Below are 14904 nucleotides of genomic sequence, written 5' to 3' on the forward strand. Positions count from 1 at the left end.
GGGGGGGGGGGGGGGGGGGGGGTGAACCCGGACCTGAACCACTGGGGGGAATGGGATCGGGACCGAAGTGGGGGGGAGGGGAGGGGCAGGGCCCAATGTGGATGGGAGGAATGGGGGCACAGGGCCAAACGTTGGGCTCTGGCCCTGCTGGCCTCCCATCATTCTTGACGGACAATTTGCTAGTCCCATCTGTAATTGAACAGAAAATTAAAACCTATTTCATACTTTCTAAATTAAATTCAATATTGGATTCAAGTAGTTGCAGGCAGAGGCATTTCATATAGACCCAAAGCTACAAGCTTTTATAATATGACTTGAGTACTAAGTTCTGCTTTCTGTTTACAGAGTAATGTAGTCTTGTTGCTGGATACAAACAATGGGACCATTCGTCGACTTTTATTCTCATCAGAAGCTGAAGAAGCTCCTAAGAGAATGTCCTGGTGGGGCAACAAGGAAGAACTGGTGAGAAGGAGCATCTTTCTGGTGGACTATGCCCAACTTGCCATGCTGCTCAAAGCTGTTAAAACATGATAGCAGGATATTTTCTGTTATAGCCTCTCTTGACCCACCAACTAACATTTATCACTTTATTTTAATTCTTAGTTTTGTGCAAACCTAACATACCATATTTATGGAATACAAGTACAGTAAATAAAAGATGTTTCTGGGAACACATAGTTCTTTACAAAAAATATTTCAAATGTAAATCGAGACAGAAGAGGCTGTTTCAAATAACAGAAGTTTGGAGGGGTCTGTTGAGTCACAAATAGAGTGAGCTGTTATTTACCCCTTTAGCCAAGATCAAGTGAAGTAATTACTTTTTCTACCTAAATCCAGGACAACTTCAAATTTAAGATGACCCCCCAAAATTTAGTTTCTGTACATTTAAAATTAGAATCTAATAATTGGAGGGTCATCTTAAATTTGCCCCCCCCCACCAACTGTTGTAGGGGGGCATATAGAGGGGACAGGTAGGAAGGCAAATCAAGCAACCTGACCTCTGCCTCTGGCCTCCTGCCACCTGTCCTCCCCACCACTTGCCCTGCATGCACCCCCAACAGGTGCTGCCAGCTTCCCTCCCTGCTGTATCTGTGCTCCTACGCCTGCTGGCACCTGCTCCCCCAGCCACTTGCCCCTCCCCCCCACCTTGGCTTCCCCTGCTACCTACCCTCCCCCCCACTGCCTCCTGCCATCACTTACTTTCTATTACAGAGGGTAAATGCCAGCGGGATGCAAAGGCAGTAGGGGGAGGCAGGGGAACAGAGGTGCCAAGGGGAGGTAATGAAAAGTAAGTGGAACAAGGACCTGCATAGCAGAGGTGTGGGGTAGAGGTGGCAGGGGGCAGCAGCTGCAGCTTCAACCCCAAGTCTGGGCCAGGGCCACAGTCATAGTTGCAGCTATAGCGGTCACCTGCCCTTATACTTAAATCCAAGACAAGGGGTTTTTCCCACATGTTGAATGGAGAAAGAAGACCCTTACCTTGGATTCAAGTAACTATGATATATGATTCTGGACTTGGTGGATAGATGCCCAAAGATAAAATTAATAGGGTAAGATATTTATTTAAAAGAAATGACTTCCATGGGAGCTGCTTATTGTTCTGCATTCTTGAAAATCAGGCTACTTGTTTAGGTGCTAAAACATGGATTTGTGGACTACAGATTTAGGTGCTTGTTTTTTATAAAGTTGGCCAAGTATATTGTATTCTTCACTGTATATTAAATATATGACAGTGTGCTTGGGTGTGTGTATTGTATATTGCAATTTAATCAGACAAAAGCATGACTAAACCTAAGGTAGAGGGTAGACCATTGGGACTGATTTAACAAGTTGTAATTGTTCTTTGATTAACTGTTTCAGAGCAGTCACAAAATGTGCAGAGAGTTTTCACATAAAAACTGGCTGGTGTTCTACAAAGAAGGAGGGTAAGAATTAATGCTATCTGTTTTTACTTAAAAATAAAATCTGGTCATGTGCATTCTCTGCCTAATTTTTATTTTCTTGATCTGTATTTCACAGAAACCATCTCACTGTGCTGGATGTACTGGAGGGTCAGACTCATACCATCTCACTACCTATCAATCTCAAATCTGTTTTCCTAGTGGCTGAAGATCGTTGGCTTGTGGTGGAAAGGAATACAAATCAGTTAGTTAAATATAGTTTATTTCCATTAATAACATTGAGTGTTTGTATTACAGGAGTCTCTAACATCATTGGTCATGAGCCAGGATCCCATTGTGCTATAACAGTGTCCAAACGCAAATCAAATGGAAATATTCAGTAGTATTTGTAGCTTCATATCAGTATTTGTGGGCACAGATGCCTAATGTGCACATAGGAATTACTTACTGGCTTGAATGAATGGTTAGACACGCAGGCTGGGTACAGACATTCAAAAAGCCCAGTGCAAAATCAAGTAAAGTTATGCAGTTTTCTGTAAGTGGTGCAGCTTAGATCAGTAGCAGACAGAACATGCATTCGCCCTTTGGTGGGGAGTGCAAATCTTAGACTGGGTTGCATCATTTTTAAACTAGTCTACGTGTGCTGAACTTCTGTTCATATACAAGCATAGACCTGTTTTGGGTGCCAAAGTTCTGTTCTGTCATGGTTATAGACTAATTTCCAATCACTTATACCAGTAGAAGTGTAATATCTGTACCTGGCTGCGAAGTCCAGGTGATTAATTGTGCAGATTTACCCATACACAAAGAGCACTTACGTGTCTAGAGTCGGGAATTTGTAAGATGAGCCTACATTAAATGAGCCTCTGAAAATATACACCAAATGTATCTAAGTCCACAAGGTTACTTGTTTTACATAGCTGGTGTTTATATTTGCATAAATTAATTTAATTAAAATATTAGCGTGTGCAATTTTGAAAATGTGGTTAATTGATCTAGTTTCCAAGTTGCTTGACTTCACAGGTTAATGGAACAAATAATACTCTACTTTATCATTTTTATTTTATTTTCTCTCAGAGTAAATAAAAGTGTATAAATAGTAACCAAAGGCAAATCTACCTCTGGCCACTTTAATCACAGGTGCGTGCTGGGGCTTATTTAATTTTTAGCAAAGCCACATTGATAATGTAGACACGTAAATGTAGTTCCACTATTTATGAAAGGGAAATAAAGATTTTCATCTGCGGTTGCACCATTTTTAATAATGAATTACTATAAGTCGATATTATTTACAGGAAATTTCTTTTAACCAAGCAAGTGCATATGGAATCTGAAGAGAGTGGAGTTTGTCAGCTGCATGTGTTGAGTGACGAACCAGTTGACACAGGATTTGGTTTAACAGCAGGTACTAAATGCAAATCTGCATCTTTTTTTTTAATCGTATCTGCGTTTGCACCTGTACAAACAAGACTTTTTTATTTTAGAAGTCTGGGTAATTTCACGCTTGACTTTTTCTTCTGTAGCATGAGATTCGTAACATGTTTTACAAAAGCTGGCAAGTTCCAAATATGGACTTAGAATTTTGAATAAAACATCTCAGAAATGTTGAGAGCTATACAGATAGGCAGGCAGTCAGATATAACATGGGAACTTGTAGCAATGCCTGACACTATCTTACAAACCATTCTTCAAACCTTTTCTCTGAGGTCTCAACTTTGATTGTTTGCAGCAAGCTGTGGTTCCTCCAAGAGAGGTGTGGGACTCCAGGGCATCACCAGTGTTCCCAGGCTGGACTCTGCTCATATTGCTATTTGTCTATATTTGTGCTACTCGGGGGTTAAGTCATGTCAGGCTCCCTCTTTTTGGATGGCCTGCCCCTAACCACCTCATTGTTACAAGAAAGACACTGCAGGTTTTGCTTCTGTGTGACAAAAAGCTTGGCCAAGCCTATTGTCTACAAATAAGCCTAGACAGTAATACCTAGGACCATGGTCCATAGTGCCTGCTGTGTCATTTCCAGGCATGGTACAGGAAGAATATAACCTGTAAGTCCAGTACAAAGGACCACATTTACCCAAAGCCAAGATGACTTTGAATTTAAGACAACTCTCCTATTATGAGATTCTATACATGGACAATTACAATAAATTTATAATTTTCCATTAGTATAGAATCTGATTATTTCAGGTTCATATTAAATTTGCCCTCCCCACATTGCTGTGGTGGGAAAAGCAGCAGGAGGGGTAAGGGACCAAACCCCCACCCCTTGCCCCTCCTGTCTCTCCTCCAGCCTGCCATTTGCCCTCCTGCAGTGCCTGTCCCTTGCTCTTCAGCCCTGGCTTTGGTCCTGGGCCTGGGGGCCAAGCTGGAGCTGAGCTACTGCCATCTCTGGCTTGGTACTCAAATCTAAGACAAAGCTTTTTCCCCCCATGTTGATTGGGTCTTAGATTTAGGTATTGTGTTCCTAGACCCCTTTTTATACATTAATCAAAGCAACTTCAGGTTTGTGTTATACAAAACCTAGTTCTCACTAATTACTGAACTATCTTCAGGTGGCATCATCCACATCCTGCATTTCATCAATCAGTGCAACTTTCCTTCCAGATAGGGACACCTTTTTTCCAGGTCACTAAGATCTTTGTTTTGGTGTTCTCTTCTGGTCTTATCAATTCATTGTCTATCTGTTTGTCTTTAAAACTAACAGGCTATTTTTCCAGCAGTCTAATTTCATATCTATTGGGGCCTGCTTCAGTTTAAGCTGTGGGCCTACGTGTGATTTGTATAAGAACTGATCAGTTGTTATATTAATCCATACTCCAGTGAGGCCTACAAGAGGGAATCCAGTAGAAGTAAAAGTTAGGGGCTAGAAGGGACCTCACAAGATCATCTGGTCCAGCCCCCCTGTTCTAAGGCAGGAAAGACTGCTGAGATGAGATGACACCAGCAAACTGTGCATCCAAATATCTTTTGAAGATCTCTAGGGAAGATGCCTGTACCACCTTTGGGGGGAGTCTGTTCCATACTTTGGACACATGAACTGTAAAGAAGTTTTTCCTTATGTCTAATCTAAAGCGATCTTCTATCAGTTTATGACCATCATTCCTTGTCTTCCATTAGGGTGCCTTGGTGAACAGTTGTCCTCCTAGCCCTGATGTTCTCCCCTTACATACTTAAAGGTTGCCACCAAGTCCACCCCCCACCATGTCCTTCAGCCTCTCCTTGTATGCTCTGTTCTCCAGACCTCTAATCATTCTTGTGGCCCTCCTTTGGATTATTCCCAGCTTCTCTATATCCCTCTTGAAGTGCAGCACCCAGAACTGGATGCAGTACTCCAGCTGTGGCCTCATCAATGCTGAGTAGAGCTGGAGGATGACATCCTAAGTCTTGCTTGTGTTGCATCGGTTGATGCATGACAGAGTGTTGTTCGCTTTGCTGGATATAGCATCCCACTGGTGGCTGATGTTCCTTTTGCGGTCTAAAGTTAAAAAGTGCTGTTTTATGTCCCAAGTATTCCCATTCAGATTTGCCTCAGATGTTAAGTGATAAAAACTGAGTTTCTTTTTCTCACCTGTAGAATGACAATTTTCATAGTTTCCCAGGACTGATGAACATTCCAAGGATAGGTTTGTGCTGCCACAAAAATAACAGCAGCAATAACATTGAGAATGATATGGAGTTGCCAAAGCAACTTTAGCAGAGGGAGAGAGGGCATAAGGAAGTGGGATGAGCTCCCACTCTCCTCTTCTTCCAAGTTCATAGCTTCAGCTGTCCGTTTAGACACTCCCAAGGGTATCAGAAGAGGCCAGACCACTACCAACCACCTGACTGGAGTGGAGAGAGAGACTGAACCAGCTTTTCCAATCACCAACCAGAAACAAAATAGGGTGTCCAGAGCTGCTACTCATTCTTGGTGTAATACCTGTGGCAGGAGTTCTCCTACCTTGGAAAGTGGGGGTGCAAGAATCCTGGATCAAACTGAGTGTCACACGTGTGGGATGGGCCTTGTGTCCACTAATCAGAGCCCCAGCACATCATATGCCTCCAGCAGCCTGTCCTCCCCTTTGGTAAAAAATGTTTCTTCTGCAGGCAGATAATATAGCTAGGCCTCTAGTTCAAGCACCAGTGTATGCTGCTCTGTTGACAGTTCCAGATGGAAACCTTGCCGGTAATACTTGACTATGTAGGAGGCTGTTACTGTTGCACATGTGGAGGCTGTGTTACAAGAAGATGATTGAGTTTGCAAGGTTAAAAAGTCAAAATTAGGAAATGTCAAATTTATGGTTATCTGTCCAATGCTAAATTTGCCCTCTAATTATACAGTCATTTACTACCATATTTTAGCACAGAACTCTTTCATGTGGAATGCTTAGTTGCATAAGAGTTCAGAATCCAGATTGTATCAACATTTCTGTTCTTTGCCTACTTAATAACACTTGATGTAAATTCAATATATTCTAGTAAAAAGGCTTTTGCTGCTCATTTTGTTGCTCTGGAATTATGACTACAAATAGTAACAACAATAGTAATTGAATAACAATGAACAGTAATAACTGCTTATCCAGATTTGATGCCTGACATTTAATCTCCCCTCTATAGCATCAGAATTGTGTGTGCCACATGCAGTATCAAGTGACCAGCTATCTTCAGAAAATCTAAGTGTGGCTGTGGGACAAAAGATCAGCTCTCCCAACAGAATTCTCTCAGATGAGCATAATTATGCTACCATTGTTGTTGGCTTCCCAGATCTTATGGTAAATACCAGTATTAATGGATTGTAGAAATAATGCTGATAACATTTATTTCATCACCGGTTAAGCTGAATAGTTGTTAACCTATTGTTAAGAAAGAAGGAGTGAACAAGGATAACATTTGCAGAATATGCATTCCTAGTTAAGATAATAAAGTTTAAAGGAATATCAGTGGGATCTTTGGAAGGATCCTTGCAATGATAGGAAATTGGGCAACACAAAGGAGGCCAAATACAATCTATAGGCAGACCAGGTTCTTTGGGTGAATAGTTTTCCAACTATTTAAGTTGGTTTAATAAAAGATATCAGTTTCAACCAAAGAACCTTGTCTGCCTGTGTCCTTAGACCAGCCTACACCCCAGATACAATCTATGGCAGTTGCAGGTAATGATAGTTAGAAGGTTCAGTCTTACTACTCATATATATTGATAGGTTTTAAATTAAGTATAACTACTCAGGATAATGATGTAGGTATCATTATGGACAGTCTAATGTGACCATTTGCTCAATGTACAGCAATAATTAAAATAGTGATCAAGATTGCTTTAAGAAAAATAATGAAAAATTCCACAGAATAATATCAGAAAATAATGCCATTGCATAAATTGTTGATGTCCCTGTCTATGAAAACTGGATTTTGTTTTGGATACCCTATTTCAACTGCCTGGTAGAGTTAAAATGCCTATTGAAAATTTAAAATTGAAAATTAGACATACTTTTTAGCATAGCATATAATATTGTTAACCCATTGAACTTTCTGTTATTGCTCTTCACTTTCTAGGACTGAAGCGAGAGTTTGGATTCTACTATAAATACCTTTTTTTTTTTTGCATACAGCACATCTTTTCCCCCAAAATCAGCCCTCCAAGAATTGGAGTGTGGCTATTAAGCAGGGAAGCTGTTTTCTTTGCTGGAGATGCTGTGTATGCCATGTAGTTGCCAAGATGGGTGCCGCTTGCATGTGCCCCAGCAAGCTAACAAGGCGGGGTCCTCTGTTAATCCTCTCACAGCCTTAGCTAATGGCTGAGCACCGTAACTTGTGCCTGAAGCAGCAAGTGAGCTATTGATAGTATCTTGATACGTCTTGTAATGTGGAAACAATAGTATATTTACAGGAAGTTATATAATTAACTACTTACAATAAAGAACTAACAGTCTTGCTACTACCCCTGCAAGGGACTGCAGCCTAACCTTCTGAGACATGAGTAAGCAATATATGCTGGGAAGCATATAGTGTCTAGGAAATGTGGCATTCCAGGAGACGGTCTGAGTGAGGCAGCTGGCACCAGGAAGCTGGTACTGTCTCCTGGGTGCTACACTTCCTGCACACTGTATTCCCAGGGGGACTTAGAATTAGAAAGAAACTTCACCCATAGTAGTATTATCCCTAACTTTCCTTCTAAAGAATCTTGATTTAGCCAAAGTAATAGGAAACAAGATGATATGGATCACTGATCTAACCATTCCATGTACCTTTTCATGGAGTATGTTTAAATGCTTTAAAGAATGTAACTATTAACTGACATGTATTTTAGAAAAAGCTGGTATTCTGAAATCTAAAGTGGGTAAATTTCATAAATACGTGTACTTTCAGTTTTATCTGATATGCATTTAAAATGCCATATAATTAGATATTTGCATTTCATATGTATGTTATGCATGTGTTAGTTGTATTTTGAATGTTGGAAAAGATTATATGTAATGAACACCTAATGGCTGCTGATGACTTCAGTTTTTAAATTTCATGCTGAAATATCTGTTTTCATGTATCCCCTTTGTTAAATAATAAGGCTGGGGAAACCATTTTTATTAACCCCATTTTTTAAATTAAACCCATTTTTAAACCCTGTTCTTGGTTGAATGGCCTTTTGACATAAACATACCGTGTTGTGTTTTCACCTTAGTAATGGAAATGCCACTGTTTATAAAGTTTGAATGATTCATACCAACCTGAAGTCTCTTTAACAAGGCTTTTTTCTCCTTATCAGGAGAAGTTCCGTTACTTATGATGGTGGCCAGCTTTTCTGCCTGTGATGTTGTGACTTGAGAAATATCCACTGTCTTATCTGAAATGAGCTGAAAAGTGGGAGCTCATTGAGAACCTTCATTTAAAGGGGTGTCTGTTTGCTCACTGAAGTCCTGTGTGTCTCTCTCTTGCAGTCTCCCAATGAGGTGTACAGCTGGAGAAGAAGCTCTTCTTTGGGCAGCAGGCATGCTTCTTCTTCTGATCCCTTTTACTATGGAGGACTCAGGAAAACTGGAGCTCCCAAGCAAGTCAATTGCCTGGCTTTATTGGCTTCAAATCAGGCAGTCAGAATTTTAGCACCTGGAGACGTGCCTTTGAAGGAGATTTACCCAAAAGGTAGGAGATTCACACATTTCTGCTACACCCACTGGAGACGACTTTGATTTAATTTGAGACTGCTCACGCTGAAAGTTTATAAAGTGCTTTAAAGAATCAGAAGGCAAACACTTGAAATCCTGGCTGGATTTGAGAGAAAATAAGGGAAGCACTGTGGAATGATTCACAGAATAGGGAAGATACAGGCTGTAGGCACTGAAGCTCATCCTGCTATGTCAGTCTCTTTGGCTTTTTTCTTGAGACTGTCCACAAGTCTGCCGGTCAAAGTTGAATCATGCAATGAATACCTTTGAAGATACCTAATGCAGATCATTGTCAAAAGGCATTATTAATGCCTTTTGGTATGCCAGCTCTTAGCACCTGTCTAGAGTGAAAGTTATCCCAGACTAAAAGTTCCTTTTTAACTACTGACTACTAATTAATTCCTGACTATTCCCTTTGTAGACACTCATTCTGGAATAAGAATGCCTTATTCCAAATGAGGTTAATCCACTTTTCAGGGATAGTGATCCTGTTTTAAATTTACCTGTAATCTTAATCAGAATAAAGTGCCATAGATAGAGAGAGAAACTTTAGAATAAAAATGTTCAGCAATATCAAGTTACCTAGAAAAAAAGTTCACAGTGTGAAAAAGTTATCTTTTAAAATGTTTAAGTTAAACAAAACACAGTGGTAGCTTAGATGGCTTGCAGCTATACCACGTCTGAATATGATTCTGTCAGATCTCATAAGCTATAAAAGGTCATTCTGGGTCAGTATTGTATAGCTGGTCTCTGAGAGAAAAAGTAGACACTAAAGAAATAGCAGAATAATTAAAAAAGGAAAGGCTTTCTTCTAAGTCAGTATTGAATCAGTTTGCTATGTTGGGAGCAATGGGAGACGGTAAGTATATTCTTCCAAGTGAGATCTAAAACAATAGATACATGTAGAGGTTTTTTAAGGTAAAAAGATTTTGTTGTATGCATGTACTGGGTGACACCATATTTTCTTACATACCACACAGCCTCAGATAACACATGCTCTTTTCTTTTGGTAGTCAGAATGTAGGAAAAAAGATTTTTTTCAGAATTATGGCTGACTACATATAGAGTAAATCCTTCTGGAAACATAAGGTATCCAGGACGTGTGGCATCCCAGGAGGCACCCTAGGTAAGGCAGCATACTTCTTGGACAGGACAGCAAAAGGCTAGGCTCCAGACCCTTCAGGGACAGTAGCAAAACTGGCATTTCTTTACTATAAATAGTTTTTTTTATCTAAATTCTTGTGAATAATAAAATGTTGTTACCACACCACTAGCTTCATGACAATGCTATAGACTGATGCAGCTACTGGCTGCAAGCAGTCACAAGCTACGCTCAGGTGTAGCTATTGCAAATTCCTTAGGTGCTGTGAGAGGATTAACATAACCTTTATCAAACACTAGACTACAAGTGTCAAGTATATTGAACCCCATAATCCAGCCCTGGGTGCTGCCCTGTGGACCCCCTTGCTGTGTTGGACTGGCCCTGTGCTACATGGGATGCTGGATTGGGCTGTGCCCTGGGCTGCACTGCCTGCAGCCCTGCATTGCCTCCACCTCTTCTGCTTTCTGGAGCCACAGAGAAGTGGCAGCCATCTTGGCAATTATTAGAACACAGTGGCTTCTTGCTTCTATTCCTCCCTATTTCTATTCCAGTGAAGAAAAAACAATTTCCCCACTTAAAAGAGGCACCCTGATTTTGAAGAAAACAGTGTATGGTATGCAAGTAAATACGGTACTAGATCATTACAATCACTGGAAAGCATGAGACATTTTTAACAGAAGAAAGAACATGGCTCCAGTGATCTAAGCAGATTCCAGCATGGAGCATATGTTCTGCCCACTTATGAGATCCCTTTCAGTTAAATTAATATGGCATTATTAATTTTCTCTCCTGAGCTGATGTACTCTGTTGTGCACTGTTGAACAGCCAGCTGCATTTAGGAAGTAGGCAAAGTGTAAATATTTAGTTTATAAAGAGTTTTGGGACCTTTCCAAGTGAAAAGCTCTGCATTGCCAGTGTCTTTTTTTTCTCTTCCCAACCCTTATGGACATCCATGAATAGTGATGGAGTAAATTTTAATTGTATCCATCTTAGCTGAACTGCGTGTCAATGAGTAAATTATAGCTGTGAGAAGACTCACAAAATATTTTTTAATTTCAAAAGGTTTTCCATTTTGCATCGGCATGTACCCAAAGAAAAGTGATATTATATGTAAATACCTACCCCACAGGAAAATCACATTATGATATTGTACAAATGGATGGTGGCACTGAGAAGATTAGTATTTATATAACTTGTTATAAAAACAGATAACTATATATACTTGTACAGGTTTTTTAATTGATTAGTTTTTCAATTTTGTAAGAATTACTAGTTTTTTACAAACCGTTTAGAACACTTTTGTTGTGACCAACTGAACCAGCTCTAATATATGATTAGGTTATTTTAAATTTGCAAATAACATGCTTGCCATTCACCTTGTTTAAATTATATGTGAAACAGAAAGTACCTTTTTCATACCATTTATTCTGCGAAATTATGTTGTGTGAAACTGAAGAAATTGTATAGAACAGTCATTCAAAGTCAATATAATCTTGGCATTATGCAAAGAAATACTGACAAATGCTGACACCAGGCCTCTGTGCTGAAATTTTCTGTTATAAAAAAAAATGCGTAAAAAAGACTGCTCTAAGTATCAAGCTAAATTAGGGAAACTGGGATTTGGTGTGCAGATTTCCTTTTCCCATCTTCCATGGCAACAGGTCAGTTTTGGCACATAGGCTTCTGTTTCTATTAATAAATAACAAATACTTCAACCAAATACTAATTCAGTACAATTCATTTTGTCAAAGCTGTTCCAGCAACAAGAAGCAAAGCAATGGTTCCCTTTAAAATACATTTTCTTAGTAACTATATTAAGGAAAAACAAAACAAAAAAAAGTTTTTCCAAAGAATACCAGCTGGATTCTATGGTCTCAAGAGAGTAACTTGGAGTATGGGCATGTGACTCTCCATTACTACAGAGTAATTTACCTTAGATTTTACTCTGTAGTAAATTCATTTTGTAATAAGGAACAGACACATAGCCAACTCTTTCAAGTACCATGGCACTCTTATAGTACCAGCCCACTAAATGGAAGGACAGCCAGATTGTATTGAACAAGTAGATATCCTTTCATTAAACTGAATAGAAGAGTGTAGACAAAACTGGTACAACTGTGTATTTTTATGAGGTACCATTTTCATCACTTTCTGAGGGGTAACTTTACCCTGTATTGGAGTGACTTACTCCATTATAGAGTTTGTTGTGTATCTTCTTTTGCTTTACTTTGGATTGAAAGGCAGTTTATCCCCTTGTAAACCTGTCATGTCCAAATGTTTTTGCAAGGGGCTGTGTTTTATTGCAGCAAATAAATATATTCATATATTTGTTCTGAAGGCAAAGATAAATTAGTAAAATTACTCAACAGCAAGTATGGACTTTGGCTTTTAGCCCATTCCATATATTAATGTAAAATAACTTACAGTTATATGCTCTTGGTTAATGTGGTGTGAAGCACAGCAACCAGAGTGCCAAATAGTACGATATCCATAGAAACATGGCTAGAAGAGACCTCAGTTATGCAGTCCACACCCCTTATACTGATGTTAGATAATGTATCAACAAGGTCTCTGACAGATTTTTACCAAACCTGTTGTTAAAAAACTCCATTGAAGAAGATTTCAAAGCCACCATTAGGTCGTCTGCTCTGGCACTTCACCACCTTTATGATTAAAATTCTTTTCCTTATATGCAAATTAACTTTTCTCTGCATCAGATTAAATTGATCTTTTCTTGACCTTTCCCCAAGAGACAAGGAGGATAATTAGTTGCCATACCAAGGTTGTTACAAAGCAACCTTTTTACTTATTGGAAAACTATTGTTGTGTCCCCTCACAGTCCCTTTTCTAAACTAAACAAATCCAGTTCCTTCAAGCTTCCCTCCTAACTTAAGTTTTCTAAAGCTCTTATAATTCTTGTTGATCTCAGCTGGACTGTCTCCAGTTTGTCTGCATGCTTCTTAAAATGCCCAAAACTGGACAGAATGCTCCAGCTAAGCTTCATCAGAGCAGAGAGAGAGGACTAATGACCTCCTTTGTCATCATATGGCACTCCTGTTCATTCATACCAGAAGAAGATTTGCCTTCTTTGCAAGAGCATTGCATTCTTGCCAAATATATAATGTATGACCCACTGTAACCCCCAGTTTTTTTCTATAGGTTTGCTTACTAGGCATTATTCCCCATTTTATATTTATGCATTTATTTTCACTAAGTACAGATTTTTTTTTTGTTAGCAATTTCAAACCAACTTTCCAATTTACCAAAATCATTTTTGAGTTCTGAGCCTGTCCTCTCTAGGGTTTACAACCACTCCCACCTTGGTGTGATCCAAAAAAGGTTATAAACTAATTGACATTTTTTCCTCTCACTGGGATAAACAGCATGTTTTCAAATACAACAAAAAATATTTGAAATGTTGTCAGAAGCAAACCAGATAGGATTTGTGCCCTGATCCAGCTTGGAATAATCATTGCTGTGATGGGAGGTGTCTGTGAGCGTGGCCAACAGCTGCAAGGTTAACATGGTAACCATCACTCATTCATATGCCAAGTGAGCAAGTAAAACCCTTAACTCAACAGTCAAAAAAGTGGTGAACAAGAGGGCAGGAGGTTTACCATACCAACACCTCCCACCACAACAGCAGGGTCTCCCATGGAAGCGACTGCCTCTACTTCCTATGGCCAGAGCCTCGGGCCCTGCTGCCTTCATTCTGGCTCTTTCTCTCCATGTTCCCCCCTTCTCCCCCTTTGCTCATTGTCCAGGGCTCATGCCCCAGTTGCCCACCGTTGAATACTCTGAGTAGCCCACAAATACACATTTTCCCAGTGTGTTCTTATGTTTTATTCTGTGATTTTTTATTCTAGTCTCTATGTGCTCAAACTTCCAATCTTACAAAGAATATACGTTATAAGTATGGTAGCATGCAGTATCATAGCTAGCATATATGTTTGTGTATACTTTTTGCTTTCTGCCACTTTGAACATTAGTACAATTCTACTGGGCTTTAGTGAATAGACAGAATACAGAGCTCCAGTTAACAAGGAAATGCTTAAGCTCAAGTGTTGTCTTTGTAGTAGAACATTTGGAGTTCTGTCCTACTAATGACAGTGATGTTTTATATCCACAAAATACAGCATAGTAATATCTCAGCCATTTATTAAAAGTCTGTGCAGCCACAGAAATCTTAGAGGAAAGAACTAAAATGTTTAATACAAAATATGTTAGGTGACATCTCAAAATTATTGGTAGATTCATTAGCCACCTATTTATGGCTGGCTGCTGGGGAAATACAAAAGTAAGTGTTTTGTTGGATGGTTGGGCCGGGCACTAAGAGGAAAAATGATTTAACACAGCACTTGGCACATGCTTAAAATGTATCCAGTGATTTTCAGGATTTTTAAGCTCTCTTTTGAAATGCTTATCACATTTGCTTTGTTAGGTGTAACGTGTGCATTATCTTAATTGACAGGTAAAAGATGTGAGGTAGGGATTGTAATAATGCATTATTAACATTTTTAAAATCAGATTCTGTGCATAGTTTTGACATCCTTTACATAAACATTGTTCCTGTATAATTGTAGCTTTCTAATTTCTCATTATGATAACAATAATACACTCCAGTGCTTGCAATTTGTAATCCTGTTTACTTTGAAATTGTATAATTTTCTGATACATTCTGTACAATGAAATGTTTAATCTGCTAACTACAATTGTAGTAATTATGCATCACTGAAATTTTTTCGTTAACATTTTTATTTATTTGCAG

General features: G+C 39.2%; 1 protein-coding gene across 1 annotated transcript in view; it reads left to right on the forward strand.

The window, feature by feature from the left end:
* Window positions 1-14904, forward strand: part of VWA8 (von Willebrand factor A domain containing 8) — a gene marked incomplete at its 5' end in the record, with an annotated part of 370441 nt that overhangs the window by 265776 nt on the left and 89761 nt on the right. Inside the window, 6 exons of the mRNA XM_019523815.1 lie at window positions 346-462; window positions 1861-1925; window positions 2020-2145; window positions 3197-3306; window positions 6498-6652; window positions 8810-9011. Of these exons, the coding sequence (XP_019379360.1) occupies window positions 346-462; window positions 1861-1925; window positions 2020-2145; window positions 3197-3306; window positions 6498-6652; window positions 8810-9011 (775 nt within the window). The remainder of the gene's footprint in view (window positions 1-345; window positions 463-1860; window positions 1926-2019; window positions 2146-3196; window positions 3307-6497; window positions 6653-8809; window positions 9012-14904) is intronic.

Source organism: Gavialis gangeticus, unplaced genomic scaffold (genome assembly GCF_001723915.1).
Source record: "Gavialis gangeticus isolate Ggan-Ray unplaced genomic scaffold, GavGan_comp1, whole genome shotgun sequence".
Lineage (NCBI taxonomy): Eukaryota > Metazoa > Chordata > Crocodylia > Gavialidae > Gavialis > Gavialis gangeticus.